A 14,481-nucleotide genomic window follows, 5' to 3' on the forward strand; every position below is an offset into this window, starting at 1 on the left:
TCTTTCTTTGTCTCTTTCTCTGCCTCCTTCTCTGTCTCCTCCTCTGCCTCCTTCTCTGTCTCCTTCTCTGTCTCTGTCTCTGTCTCCTTCTTTGTATGTCTCCTTCTCTGTCTCCTTCTCTTTCTCCTTCTCTGTACATGCACTTGTCTCTGTCTGTCTCCCTTTTTCTGTCTCCTTGTTGGCTCCTCTCTTCATTTCTTTGGCTTTGCTTCTCTAAACCCTAAACCCTAAACCCTAAGCCGTAGTCTTTAGCAGCCTCTCGCTTCACTGTGTCTCTCATGGTGTACAGCCTGTCTCCTGTCTCCTCTTTGTCTCGTTGGTGTCTCCTTCTTGAGGTTCTTTATCCCTGTCTTCAAGAAAGCCTTAAACCCTAAACCCTAAACCCTGAACCCTCGTTTTGTGTCTTCTAAGTTGTGTGCATTGCTTTGCAGGAGCTTTTATAGAGTCTTTGGGGCTTGTATTAGATTTGCTGTATGTCCCTGCTGTGGGGTTAACTGCCTCCTCTACTTGCTTCAATGCCTCCGGCTCCTTCTCTAATTTATTGTCTCTTCAGCCATCAGAGCAGCAGCCCCCACCTGCAACAGCAACAGCACTGCTGCAGCGGGGCCGAAGCAACTACTCTCTTATTCAAAGGATATCTGTGGAGCGCTACGATGATTGGATCACGGGAGGAGACGATCCCACGGGAGACAACCCCACAGGAGGCGGAGGCGATCCCACGGGAGCCGATCCCAATGGAGGCGATCCCACAAGGGACCCAGCCAACGGGTTGCCGCTGGTGCATGTTGTGCTGCCTCGGTTTGACTCTCGCCTGAAAGCGCTTGTAGAGTATGATTCTGCTGCTGCTGCTGCTGCTGCGGGTGTCTCCTTTTCGGGTGTGGGGCCGACGCTGCTTATCTCTAATGCTGTCCCCTTTATAGCGGGGCTACGTGTAGGTGTAAACGTAGTTTCGCTGTATATAGGAGTTAATTTGCCTCTGGAGACAGGAGACAAAGCGCTGAAAGAAGCAATAGAAAGGGATTGTAAAGAGAGACAGTTGCTTTACTTCCAGCTTAGGGCCCCTGTTGTCTCTGCTCGCAGTATGCTGCTTCAGGTGTCTCACCAGCCCTTTGCTTACACAACATTTGCTGCACCATGTACACTTAAAACAGCTGCTGCGGGGCAGTGGCCTCCAGAGACCCCAGAGACATTTATTACACAAAGAGAGGCCTATGCTTTAGAGTCTGCGAGCCTCATTATGGAAGGAGGATATGCATAACTCTCTCCTGCTGCTGCTGCTGCTATTGCTGCTGCTGCTGCTGCTGTAAGAAAGCGGTAGCAGCAGCTGCTGCTCTTTGCTGCAGCAGCATATGAAATAAACCTGCTGCATGCATGCAGCAACGCAGTGTCTGTACAGTAGCTGCTGCAGCGCAGCAGCTACCGCAGACGAAAGGCTGCGTTTTTTAGTTTTCTAATATTATGCAGTTGTCCTCCTCCACTGCTTCTTATTTATCTCTTCTTGTTGTTTTTGTTGATTTAATTGTTGTTATTTCTCATAGGGGATCTAATATATATATATATATATATATATATATTATATACAATTGATAGAAAAAGAAGATATTGTTTTACTTACTTAGCCTCTCACTGGGTTATTATATACTACAAACAAATATAATTATATTTGTCTAGAAAAAGAATATATAAACGAAGTAAATTCATTACAAGGATTCTAAGCTAAAGGGCTTAATCTATATATATAAATATAAATATATATATATATATTATTCTATATATATATTTCTTAATTGTCTCTTGCTGCTGCTCTCTCAACTGAATGAAAGATATTACTGCAAATAGACAAGACAAAGGTATTGAAGTAAAACAAATGCATTAAAATATACAAATTATAATTATTTAAACAAAGTTTGTTTCTATGCTTTTATTGGGGATACCGTACACTCCCTGAAGGCCTAACTAATTCTTCTTCTATTTATCTATTTATAATAACACATCATAAAGCATTGTACATATATATACAAGACAGGCTGTCCTCACCATCCGCTGCTGCTGCTGCTGCTGCAGCTGTTGCTGTTGCTGCTGCTGCTGCAGTTGCTGCTGCTGCAGCTGCTGCAGTTGATGCTGCTGCTGCAGTTGCTGCTGCTGCTGCTGTTGATGCTGCTGCAGCAGCAGCATCATTAACTGGTCAGCGTGCCTTTTCAGAGGGGTTTAGTTAGTAATTCTCTTTCTGTCTCTTCTTTGTGTCTTGCAGCAGTACGGTGTTTCTTGTATGTTTTGTTGCTGCATTTGTTTGTCGTTGTCTGTTGTTGTTTATTCTTGTCTTCTTCTGATTGTTTGTCTCCTTTGTTCGTCTCTTCTTTTGTTTATTTGCACTTGCAGGAAGCTGCTTCCCCTTTAAGTTGGCTTGGGGTTTATTTATGTTTTTAGAAACATCTGCGGTGTCTGTCTCCTTGTCTCTGTCTCCTTCTCACTGTCTCCTCCTCTTTGTCTCAGCAGCAGCAGCAGGAGCAGCAGGGATACAAGCAAAAGTAATAGCTAGTACCTCGCAGCAGCAGCAGCAGCAGCAACAGCAATAGCAGCAGCAGGATATCAGCAGCAGTAGTACCAAGTAGCGTGCAGCAGCAGCAGCAGCAGCAGCAACAGCAGCAGGAACAGCAGCACAAAATTGAGTTGAAGAGATTAGATTGAAATTGCCTCAGCGAGTTGTTTGCGTGTGTCTTCGAGTGCCTGTGCAGCAGCAGTTTGCAGCTGCTGCAGCAGGACGGGGTCTAAGGGGGGCCCCTGCAGTTTGTGAAGCAACGGGGTGTCTCCTTCTTTAATTGATAGAAAATCAACAGTTGGGCCTAGCTGTCTCTCTTCTTCAGTAGGATCCAACACCCAAGTGCTTTCTAATACGTGACAGGCAGTTAAGGAGACAGGTAAAGCATTCAGCACTACTCTCTTACCCCTTACCACCCCACAGCTGCTGCTGCTGCTGCTGCTGCTGCTGCTGCTGCTGTTGCTGCTGCTGTTAGCAGCAGCAGCAGGAGAAGAAGGAGGAGGCAAGAAGGCCCACCACTTCCTTTGGGGGTCCCACTCTACATCAGGCAGACGGAGACAGCTAAGAGCAGCAACAGCAGCAAGAGCTGCAGCTCTAACTACACTTCCTCCCGATTGAATGCATGCAATGCGTATATCTATGTGCCAGTAGAACTTTATCTCTGCTTCATCATCGTTGCTGCTGCTGCTGCTGCTGTCGCTGCTGTCGATGCTGCTGTTGCTGCTGCTGTTGCTGTCGCTGTTTTTGCTGCTGGTGCTCTTACCAGCAGCAGCAGCAGCTGCTGCTGCTGCTTCTGCAGCTGCTGCTGCTGCATCTCCATTGAATTTGAGTTGAGAGCAGTTGAAGACATCAGGATTATTAAAGAGAGCTGTTAGGTGCCTAGACACCTCACGAGCTGTACCTAACGTGTCTTCTGAGGGGCAGCCGCATATGCGAGGCATCTCCACAGAAACTAAGACTTTGCCTCCCCAACGCTCATCATCATTGCTGCTGCTGCTGCTGCTGCTGCTGCTGCTGCTGCTGCTGCTGTTGCTGCTGCTGGGGGGAGGCAAGGGTACTGGGGGCCCGAGTTTGCATTCGACAGCAGCAAACCACCAGTCTGCCCCTGCTCGTACAGCAGCAGATGCATGTGCAGCAGCAAGAGGAGGCCCGACAGGGGTGTCTCCTGTGTCTCCTTTGCTGCAGCAAATAACTCTATCTAAACCTGCTGCATGCAATTCAAAGGGGCGTGCCTCCCAGAGTCTCCTGCCATCAGGCCTAACTCGTCGTTGAAGAAAAGGGGCAATGAAAGAGCGGGGACAGACACGGCGCAGCAAATCACAGTCACCCATTCTCCTGCTGCTGCTGCTGCTGCTGCTGCTGTTGCTGCTGATGATGCTCGTGCTGCTGATGGGCTGGCTCCTGCTGCTCTCGCTGCTGCTGCAATTGCTGCTAGTGCTGCAATCGTATCTGGTGACGCTGATGATCCTCAGAGAGGGAAAGGCTGCGGATTCTCGGGCGGTTGCTGCTTCTATTGCTGCTGCTGCTGCTGCCGCTGCTGCTATTGCCGCTGCTGCTGCTGCCTGCTATGTGGGGTTACACTCTAGTGTCTCCTCCGCGCCAATGAGGCAGATGCTGCTGCAGCTCCGTCTCCTTTGCTGCTATAGAGGCTGCTGCTGCTTCTGGGTGCGCTAGCCGCAGCCGCTTCTGCTACTGCTGCTGCTGTTGCTGCTGCTGCTGCTGTTGCTGCTGCTGCAGCGGGACTAGAGGCGTTCCTAGGGGCCCTTCTCGCCGTCGGTCTTCTATTTATTTTTAGCTAAATAAAAATAAAACAAATGTATTGCTGCTGCTGATTGGAAGACTTTGCTGCGCCTTCCTGCCCTACCGCATGCATGCAATGCATGCAGCAGCGCAGCAGCAGCAGCTGCTGTTGTTGCTGCAGACTTTGTAACAGCAACAACAATAGCAGCAACAGCAGCAGCTACTATTGCCGATATGCAGATACCATTGACGAGTTTATTTATGTATTTAATTTATTTATAATAATAATTTATAATAAAGAGCCGAGCTGAGCCCCTCGCTCTCTATGCAGGTTGAGACAGCTGCTGCTGCTACCAGCTCGAAGACACAAGAAACAGCAGCAGCAGCAGCTGCTGCTGCTGCTGCAGCAGCAAGAGCAGCACGAGGCGCAGCAGCTCTTGTCTCGCCAGCGCCTAAGGGGAATACACATTATCTCGGGGGCTGCTGATTGAAGTCCCTGCAGCAGCAGCAGCAGCAGCTGCTGCTGCTGCTGCATTCTGTTGTTGCTGCTGGACCTGTTGCTCCGTCTAGCTGCGGCGGGGAGTCCTCTGAAGATGCGGCGATCACAGGGAGGGAGCAGCAGCAGCAACTGCAACAGCAGCAGCAGCAGCAGCAGACGAGGGCCTCCTCAGCTGCTTAGCGGCACACTGTACGGAAGCAGCAGGTTCAATCCTTTGCTGCTAATATCGCAGCTGCTGCTGCTGCTGAGTTGCTTCTATTTGCTGCTGTGCCTCTTCTCTTTCTGTACTCTCACATACCTGCAGCGCCGCCAGCTGCTGGCTGCCTCTAACCCCCATCTCAACCTGCAGCAGCAGCAGCAGCAGCAGCAGCAGCAGCAGCAGAATGGCCGTTCCTTCCGGTTACCAGAGTCCGACGTAGGATCAACAGCAGCAGCAGCAGCAGCAGCAGGTCAGGTGCCTCAGGCTCGCCAAGTGTCTCTGCTGTTCAGCAGCGGCAGTCCCTCAACGCCAAAGGAGACAGCAGCAGCACTAGATGCTGCTCTTCTACTCACAGATCTCGCTCTGTGCGTCTTTGCTGCTGCTGCTGCTGCTTCTGCTGCTGTTATTGTTGCAAGTGCTGCAGAGAGAGTTTCTGTTGCAGTGTATGTACAGCTGTTGCTGCTGCTTGAAGTACAGCATTTAATCCTACGTTTGTTGCTGTTGCTGCTGCTGCTGCTGCTCTTTCTGCTGCTATTGCTGCTGCTGCTGCTGCTGCGTTAATGTTTAGGTCAGTGGTTTTATATTGGGTTGTTCGGCGGTCTCTGAAGGTGCCCGACTTCTGTGTCTCCTTGGGGCTGATGCATCTCCTTGCATGCACTCTCCTCTCGGGATTCCCTACACGCTGTCAGTCCTGCTGCTGCTGCTGCTGCTGCTGCTGCTTATGTTGCGGCTGCTGCACCTGGCTGTAGCGGTGCTGCTGCTGCTCTGCTGTTGCTGCTGCTGTTGCATGGAGGTCAGGGATGTTGAAGGAGTTTCTCGCATATACGCCTGCGCTGTTGCTGCTTGCTGTTCTGCTGTTGCTGTTGCTGCTGCTGCTGCTGTTGCTGCTGCAGCTGGGTTCTGGCTGTCTCTTTTGTGCAGCAAGTGGTTATGTGGGGCGCTGGCCGCTTGTCTCTGCCGCCGTGAGGAGTCTGAAGCAATTCTCTTTGGAGACAGCGAAGGAGACAGGAGACACTCAGAGGCGACGCATGTGTCTCCTCCTGCTGCAGCAGCAGCAGTTAAAGAAATCGAACTACAGCTGCAACACAGCAACCAACAGCAGCAGCAGCACGGCAAGCACCTGCAGCAGGAAGACCTGCTGCTGCTCGCCCCCACCTAATAACACATAACGTAAACCTAGCAGAAGCAATAGCCGTTACAACCCCGGCTGCTGCTGCTGCTGCTGTTGCTGTTGCTTCTTCTTCTCTTGTTGCTGCAGCAACAAGAGAAGCAAACGCAGCCGCACCGCAGCAGCAGCAACTCACGATGCTGCAGCAGCAGCAGCAGCCAAAAATACTTTACTGTGGGGAAAAAAACACAAGTCTTGTTGAGGCGCAGCTTTGCTAGCCTTCTAGAGCTGTACAGCAGCAGCAGCAGCTGCAGCGGCAACTTCCGCTGCTGCTGCTGCTGCTGAAGGAGTGTCGGTATTTCAGGCACGCTAAGCAGACTGCCGTTCGCACAACTGATGGACCCTCAAGACAGCCAGCTAGCTAGCTAGCCAGCTAGCTAGGCCCGTGGTTGCTAGCTAGCCAGCCAGCTAGCTAGCTAGCTACCTCCACATGCAGCCCAGTGTAAAGATAATCCCTACAGGTGGTGCGCATTTGCCGAGGCAGCTAGCTAGCTAGCTAGCTAGCTAGTCAAACAGGTAGCTAGCTAAAGAGTTGAGCTAGCTAGCTAGCTAGCTAGCCAACTGAGCTAGCTAGCTAGCTACGACTCTAGCTACTCCAGAAGCGGGTTATCTCCTTGCCAAAGAGAAGCTGCTGCAGCTGCTGCCTTGCGCATCTCGGTGTCTTTAGGGTTGGTGCTGCTACTACTGAGACAGTTGCTGCTGCAGCTGTTGTTTTTGTTGCTAGAGTTGCTGCTGTTGCTGCTGCTGCTGCAGCTCGGGCTAGCTGCCGAGTCCTCTGTGGCGGGGGCATCTTCTTCTTCGCCCTCCGAGGAGACTGCTGCTGCTGCTGCTGCTGCTGCTGCTGCTGTTGGATTGAGCGCGGGTTCTACTGGGGTGAGGCTGAGGAGGTGTTGCCTTTTGCTGCTGCGGTACTCAGCAGCAGCAGCAGCAGCGACGCTGCTGCGCGCCAGCAGCAGAATTGCTTCGCAGTGCAGCGTGTGGGGAAACATATCTAAAGGGACAGCTGCAACGGGAACGAAGGGATCGCTGCTGTCATCAGCAGACAGCCTTAAAAGGAGACAGACACCAGACACAGCAGCAAACAAACAGGAGACACTTATACACTCCAACGCACGCTCACACACCCCACAAGACACGTGAGGAGACACCAAGACACCCCACAAGAGACAGTTGAGGAGACACCCAGACACCCGACAAGAGACGGTTGAGGAGACACCCAGACACCCCACGAGAGACAGTTGAGGAGACACCCAGACACCCCACAAGAGACAGTTGAGGAGACACCCAGACACCCCACAAGACACGTGAGGAGACATCCAGACACCCCACAAGAGACAGTTGAGGAGACACCCAGACACCCCACAAGACAGTTGAGGAGACACCCAGACACCCCACAAGACACTTGAGGAGACACCCAGACACCCCACAAGAGACAGTTGAGGAGAAACCAAGACACCCCACAAGAGACAGTTGAGGAGACACCCAGACACCCCACAAGAGACACTGGAGAAGACAAACAAACACTAAACTCTAGCCACTTTAGCTACAACAGCAACAGCAACAGCAGCAGCAACAACAGCAGCAGCAACTTTGCATGCATGCATGAGCCTCACTCCAGGACGTTCTCTACTAATGTTTTGCAGTTGCAGGAGATGTAAATCAGCCTTCCTAAGAAATCCACAAAAGGCAGCAGCAGCAGCAGCAGCAACAGTCATATGAGCCTCCCATTGCTGCTGTACCGACACCAGCGACAGCAGCAGCAGCGACAGCAGCAGCAGCAACAACTGCAGCAACAGCTGCAGCAGCATCACAGCGGGAAATGATTATGTCCTATTCACTCTGCTGCAAGGGCTGCTGCTGCACTCACTCAGCTGCTTGCATTGCTTTAGAGCCTTCAGCACCTTCGAGTCTGTAGCAGCAACAGCAGCAGCAGCAACAACAGCAATATCAGCATGCAAAAGCATGAATGTGTACTGCTGGTGCACTAGCAACAGCCGCAGCGTCCTCTCTCGTGAGCCGTGCCACCGCAGCAGCAACAGCAGCAGAACCAACAGCCGTAGCAGCAGCAGCAGCAGCAGCAGAAGCGCACGAAGCCCCATCCGAGGAGGGTCCACAACAGCAGAGATATGCGTCTCTCCTGAAAACTGCTGCAGAAGATTTGGCAGCACATCCTCAGCCTTTCCTGCAGCAACAGCAGCAGCAGCAGCAGAAGCATACAACGAACATCCACTGGACAGTAGGCGCAGCAGAGCATGCAGCCGTCACAAGGCGACAGTAGCAACAGCAGCAGCAGCAGCAACAGCAGCAGCGAAAGCACCGTAACAGCAGCAGCAAAATCAGCAGCAACAGCAACCACAACAGCAGCAGCAACAGCAACCACAACAGCAGCAGCAACAGCAGCCGCAGCAGTAACAGCAGCAGCAGCAGCAGAAGCAGCTAACCCTCTATGAATTCTACATCGTTCTCCAGTCCGTTTAGCCTCGCATTACGCCGCGCGTCTTCTACTGCTGAGGGCACCACCTCAATGCCGATAACCCTTCTCCTGCTGCTGCTGCTGCTGCTGCTGCAGTTGCTGCTGCTGCTGCCTTCGCTGCTGCTGTTGCTGTTGCTATTGCTGTTGCTGTTGCTGTTGCTGTTGCCGTTGCTGCAGCTCCTGTTGCTGTTGCTACTATTGCTGTTGCTGTTGCTGTTGCTGCTGTTGCTGTTGTTGCTGTTGCTGTTGTTGCTGTTGCTGTTGCTGCTGTTGCTGCTGTTGCTTCCGCTGTCGGGAGCATCAGCAGCAGCAGCAGCAGCTTTCTTAATTGCTGCTGCCAGACAGAGCGTTATGGTGCCCGCGCCGCTGCAGATATCGAGGACAGGCCCAGAAGGCGGCAGCGGCAGCAGCAGCTGCAGCACAGCTTCATACATCACCTCGCATGCTGGGGTATTTGTCTGCATGCAAAGCGCAGCAGGAACAAACACGCAGCAGCAATTCAAACAGAAGCAGCAGCAACAGCAGCAGCAGCAAGAAACGGACCACAGCAGCAAAGGCTCTTGTGCTCTAACGCCAGATGAAGTCTAAAAGACACACTCTTCAAACCTCTGCAGCTGCAGCAACAGCAGCTGCAGCAGAAACTGCTGCAACAGCAGCTGCAGCAGCTGCTGCAGCAGTAGGAGGTGCCTATACACCGCACCTGGAAGAACGATGAGGGCCCCAAAAGGAAGCGGAGGCCGCAGAGCTTCTGCTCCAGTTCATCCGCGCCATATATCTGCATGCATGCAAGCAGCAGCAGCAGCAGCAGCAGCAGCAGCAATGTATGCATGCGGAGGGCAGCAGCAAGAACCGCTGCGCGAGCAGCAGCAAAAAGACTCACCTTTTGCATTGGGTGTCCCTCCATGGTGTCGGATACAGCCGAATTCTGCGCAGCAGCAAAAGACAGCAGCAAACACCCCTATGAACTGCAGCAACAGCAGCTGCAGCAGCAGCAGCAGCGACGGTGCAGCAGCAGCAGCAGCAACAGCAGCAGCATACTTCCTGCAAGAAGATGGAGGTGACTTTGTAGCGCCCAAAGGTCTTCCCAGCGAAGGCAGCAACAACACTCTGAATCAAAGCGCTGCGATTGTCTGCTGCGTCTTGCTGCTGCTGCTGCTGCTGCTGCTTCTGGTTTTGCTGCTGCTGCTGCTGCTGCTGCTGCTGGAAAGGGCTTATCTGCACCACCAGCATCATCGAGCGGGTCCAGGCCGATGTACGCACCATCAGCAAACGCCAAGTGCCTGCAGCACAGCAGCAGCAGCAGCAGCAGCAGCAGCAGCAACATAAGCAATAGGAGACACCTCAGCACTCAGAAGGCAAAGGTCATATAGTTATAACCAGAAAAGAGACAAAGACAAAAGGAGACAGCGACAGAGACAAAAGGAGACAAACAAAACAACAAACGAAGACAAAAGGAGACAAACAAAACAACAAACGAAGGCAAAAGGAGACAAACAAAACAACAAACGAAGACAAAAGGTGACAAACAAAACAACAAACGAAGACAAAAGGAGACAGAGAGACACCAAAGGAAACAGCAAAGAAAAACAGGAGGAGACAATGAGAGACAGAAAGAGACAAAGAGAGACCCTAAACCCTAAACCCTAAACCCTAAACCCTAAAGGGAGACAATAAAAGATAGAAAGAAACGAAATGAAATACAAAGAGACAGAAGAGAAAAGGAGACAAAGGGACAGAACAGGAGACAAAGCGGCAAAACACCCTAAACCCTAAACCCTAAACCCTAAACCCTAAACCCTCACCGGTATGCGTCCTCCGGTCATAGACAGCAAAAGGAGATGCCTTTACTAGCTTCTGCAGCAGCAAAGCCCAAACCCTAAACCCTAAACCCTAAACCCACAGGCTCTAGCCCTAAACCCTAATCCAAAGAGACTTAAACCCTAAACCCTCATCCTAAGACTCTATCCACAGTGGTGAAACCCTCAACCCTAATCTTGACAACCTAAACCCTAAACCCTAAACCCTAAACCCTAAACCCTAAACCCTAAACCCTGAATAAGGAGACAACCTTACCTCCATTGCATACGCTGCTTCCTGCATGCCATGGCTTAGCAGCAGCAAACCCGAAGGGGAAGCAACTTGGGGCTGCAGCCGCTGCACCCCACATACAAAGCCCACGCAAGGGCTCTCCTGCTGCTGCTGCTGCTGCTGCTGCTGCTGCTGTTCCAGCCCCTGCTGCTCCTGCTGCTGCTGCGCAATCCCTACAGTAAATTCACATTTGTTGCGATAGCCTATGCGCCCAGCCACGGGGGCAGGCAACGTCGGCAGCACCTAATAGACCACAAAGAAAAGGCAGCAGCAGCAGCAGCAGCAACAGCAGCAGCAGCGGAAGTCTCAGCATAAGAAAGAAGCTTCGGATGAGCAGCAGCTTGACCCAGCTCACGAAGTAGCAGCAGCAGCAGCAGCAGCACAAGCAGCGGCTGTGGCCGGAGCAACCGCGCCAGCAAGAAGAATAACGAAACACAGACACAAAATAAGCAGCAGCAGAAGCAGCAGGGGAAGAAGCAGCAGGAACAGCTGCAGTAAGAACAGCAGAGGCAGCAGCAGCAGCAGCAGCAGCATGCAGCAGAGCGGCTACACTGAGATTGATGCTGCTTACTTCACATCCAACCCATCGCTTCGCAACTTTAGGGGAGTGCCACGGCTGCTGCTGCTGCTGCTGCTGCTTCTTCTGCATCTGCTGCTGCGCCTTGCGTTCGTCAGCAGGCAACAACCTTAGATAGCGTTGATGTGCTGCTTTAGTCAGCTGCCTAATGCACGTCTGCAGACCCAGCAGCAGCAGAACCAGCAGCAGCACCACAGTGGCAGCAGCAGCGGCAGCAGCAGCAGCGGCGGCAGCAGCAGCAACAGCAAAGCGAGGAAGCAGAAGCAGCAAACACATGCCCATACAGCCCCACAACCAACAGCGCAGGGCATCGATAACTACTCCACCAAGCTCCCAGCAGAAGCAGCAGCAGCAGCAGCAACAGCAGCAACAGGACGCTAGTCTTACCTTTAGGTAGGTGTGCTTCATCTGCAGCTGATCATAGTAGGAGAAGCTGCAGCAACAAAAGCAGCAAAACGAAGCTGGGCAATCCTATGACGGTTCCTCATGCTGCTGCTCCTGTTGCTGCTGCTGCTGCTCCTTCTGTTGATGCTGCTGCTGCTCCTATTATTGCAAGTGCCTCACATCCCCTTGCTCCTCGCACTCAGCAGCAGCAGCAACCCTTCCAACAGCAGCAGCAGCGCACCCAGCCTCAGCACCCGGAGCGGCAGCAGCAACTGCAGCAGCAGTATCTAAAGCAGCAGCAGCAGCAGCAGCATACCCGTTTAGCGGGGCGACGCGGTGTTCTATGGAGGCTGCCTCAGTTAGGTGGGGTTTGTTGTTTATTAAGTGCAGCAAAGCCGGCAGCTGTCTCTGCTGCTGCGGGCAAAAATCTGATTCTGTAGTACCTGCCTTTGCTGCAGCAGTCCCAGCGTCATCTGCTGATCCTGCTGCTGCTGCTGCTGCTGCTGGTGCTTCTGCTGCTGCTGCTGCTGCTGCGGATTGGGGTTTGCTAGGCTGGGTCCGGGGCTTCTTTTGCACAGGCCCATCATGAGCATTTTCCGTTGGTTTACGCCGATCCCCCTTGTGCTGCTGCTGCTGCTGCTGCTGCTGCTGCTGCTGCTGTTGCTGCTGCTGCTGCTCTGTTGTTTCTCGGGCTCTGGCTTCATGCAGATATATCAGATTACCTCTAAAGGGCAGACGCTCTGTTGCCTTTTCAAATGCAGCCAGCTGTTCCCTACTCTCAAAGTCCCTGCAGCGCAGCAGCAGCAGCAGCAGCAGCAGCAGCAGCAGCAGAAAGATACGCACTTAGCAGCAGGACAGGGAGGCAGGCCCCTAGACAGAGCAGCAGCAGCAAACACGCTCAGCGGCAGCAACAGACTACTCCTCGCAACCAGCCTTAAGTCCCCACAAAACATTCGCTGCACCAGCAGCAGCAGCAAACGCAGCAGCAGTAGCAAACACAGCAGCAGCTGCAGCAGCAGCAGCAGCGGACGCCTCACAGGAAGCCCCAAGCGGCGGGAGGCACCTTATCCAGGGAAACAAAAGGGAGATTGTTGTCGCGCTGCAGCAGCAGAGACAACCAGAACAATTCAAAGATCTGCAGCAGCAGCAACAACAACAACAGCAGCAGCAACAGCAGCAGCAGCAGCAGGCTCACCATCCATTTTTCTATGACCTCGGCTTTATTTCGCCGCCAGCTTTTGCAAGTGGCGTGTCTCCTAAGGAGGCCATTCAGGTTTGCTGCATCAGTAGGTGAGGAAATAGTTGCTGCTGCAGAGTTAATGGGAGGCAGAAGCAGCAGCTGTACGTACACCTCAACAAGGCCTGGAAGAGCAGCAGCACATGTGCCTTGATGAAGTGCTGCTGCATGCGCAGGTTGCAGCAGCAAAACTTGGTGATCCCTAAAGATCTGCTGCTGCTGCTGCTGCAGCTGCTGCAGCAAGATCAGGTGTATGTACGGGCGCCGCACTATAACAGTCAAACAGCAGCACTCAAGAAACAAAATCTTTGCTGCTTTGCTTCGAATCAGCAGCAAAACCGTGATGTGGGTAAATTATGGGTGCTACTGTTGCTTGCTGCTGCTCCTGCTGTTGCTGCTGCTGCTGCTGCTGCTGCTTCAGGCGCATGCAGCCGTAGGGGCTTCCGCAGCAGCAGATGCTGCTGCACGGGAGAACGTGCAACAGCCCCAACTAAAATAAATAAAAGAAGATTTGTTTAGTATCCTGCACTTCAAATCTATAAAAATTAATTAAAAACAACTAAAGACAAACCCTGCGCTGCTGCTGCTGCTGCTGCTACTGCAACGCCAACCACCAACCCCACCGGAAGATCCTGCAGCAGCAGCAGCAGCAGCAGCAAAACGCCTAAAACAGCACATCATTAGCTGCATGCTATACGAGCTTGTCTGGGCTTTTTGAATTGCTGTTTAGCAGTAGCAGCAGCTTTTACCTTTGCTGCTGCTGTTGCTGCTGCCGCTGCTGCTGCTGTTGCAGGCGCATGCATCGCCGATTGTGGCTGTAACATTCTAGTCTTCAGCAGCAGATCCTACACCTGGAGCAGCAGCTGCTGCTGCTACCACTAGCTTTACACCTCCTTCCTGCTGTTTTAGCAGCAGCAACAACAACAACAGCATTAGCAGCATCAGCAGCTGCAGCACCAGCAGCAGCAGCAGCACCAGCAGCAGCCCCAGCAGCAGTATCAGCACCGACAGGACTTTCAACAGGAGAAGCCGTAGCAGCAGTAGGAGCAGCAGCAACGGCAGCATCCGCAGCAACGGCAGCAAGAGGTGTGCAGGGGTCTTCTATCTTTTTGTTTTATTTAAAGCTGCTGCAGCAGAAGCAACCGAAGAGACCGCATGCAGACTGCTGCTTCCCACTTTGCTGCTATTGCCGCAGCAACAACAGCGAGAGAAGCTGCTGCAGCGCCAGCAGCAACAGCAACAGCAAGAGTAGCAAGCAGTAACCGCAGCAGCAGCAGCAATAGCAGCAGCAGCAGCAACAGCAGCAGCAAGAGCAGCCATGAGAAGGACATGCAAGTTATATCAAGAGGCCGCTATACTCCTCTAGCGGCCCTTGAGTCCTGAGGTGTACAGACAGGTAGCAGCAGATGGCGCACAACAGGGGCAAGCAGCAGCAGCAGCTGCTGCTGCAGCAGCAGAGACGCAGTCGGCTTTGCTTACGTGGTCCAGGGCGTCTTACTATCGATGCCTGCGACTTGCTGCTGCTGCTGCTGCTGTTGCTGCTGTGCCTGTGTTGCTGCTGGGACTTGGCTGCAGCA

General features: G+C 52.6%; 4 protein-coding genes across 4 annotated transcripts; 2 read left to right on the forward strand and 2 right to left on the reverse strand.

The window, feature by feature from the left end:
- Window positions 1-431: 431 nt before the first annotated feature.
- EAH_00036280 (hypothetical protein, conserved) lies at window positions 432-1,258 on the forward strand (the record flags this gene model as incomplete). The annotated part of the gene is made up of 1 exon (XM_013395664.1): window positions 432-1,258. A coding segment is annotated over one exon (827 nt), but the record flags the coding sequence as incomplete, so codon positions are not given.
- Window positions 1,259-2,679: 1,421 nt separating this feature from the next.
- Window positions 2,680-3,870, reverse strand: EAH_00036290 (hypothetical protein, conserved; the record flags this gene model as incomplete). The annotated part of the gene is made up of 1 exon (XM_013395665.1): window positions 2,680-3,870. The coding sequence occupies one exon, from the start codon at window positions 3,868-3,870 to the stop codon at window positions 2,680-2,682; it is 1,191 nt and encodes a 396-aa protein (XP_013251119.1).
- Window positions 3,871-4,872: 1,002 nt separating this feature from the next.
- EAH_00036300 (hypothetical protein, conserved) lies at window positions 4,873-6,136 on the forward strand (the record flags this gene model as incomplete). Its single annotated transcript, XM_013395666.1, has 2 exons — window positions 4,873-5,420; window positions 5,899-6,136. 2 exons carry the CDS (start codon window positions 4,873-4,875, stop codon window positions 6,134-6,136), a joined length of 786 nt encoding a protein of 261 aa, XP_013251120.1.
- Window positions 6,137-6,735: 599 nt separating this feature from the next.
- On the reverse strand, window positions 6,736-12,869 carry EAH_00036310 (hypothetical protein, conserved; the record flags this gene model as incomplete). The annotated part of the gene is made up of 14 exons (XM_013395667.1): window positions 6,736-7,648; window positions 7,759-7,813; window positions 8,013-8,327; window positions 8,587-9,076; window positions 9,319-9,393; window positions 9,499-9,543; window positions 9,657-9,898; window positions 10,421-10,472; window positions 10,692-10,949; window positions 11,278-11,439; window positions 11,671-11,716; window positions 11,909-12,454; window positions 12,587-12,623; window positions 12,863-12,869. 14 exons carry the CDS (start codon window positions 12,867-12,869, stop codon window positions 6,736-6,738), a joined length of 3,243 nt encoding a protein of 1,080 aa, XP_013251121.1.
- Between the last annotated feature and the right edge of the window lie 1,612 nt (window positions 12,870-14,481).

Source organism: Eimeria acervulina, genomic scaffold (assembly GCF_000499425.1).
Source record: "Eimeria acervulina Houghton genomic scaffold, Eah_scaff390, whole genome shotgun sequence".
NCBI lineage: Eukaryota > Apicomplexa > Conoidasida > Eucoccidiorida > Eimeriidae > Eimeria > Eimeria acervulina.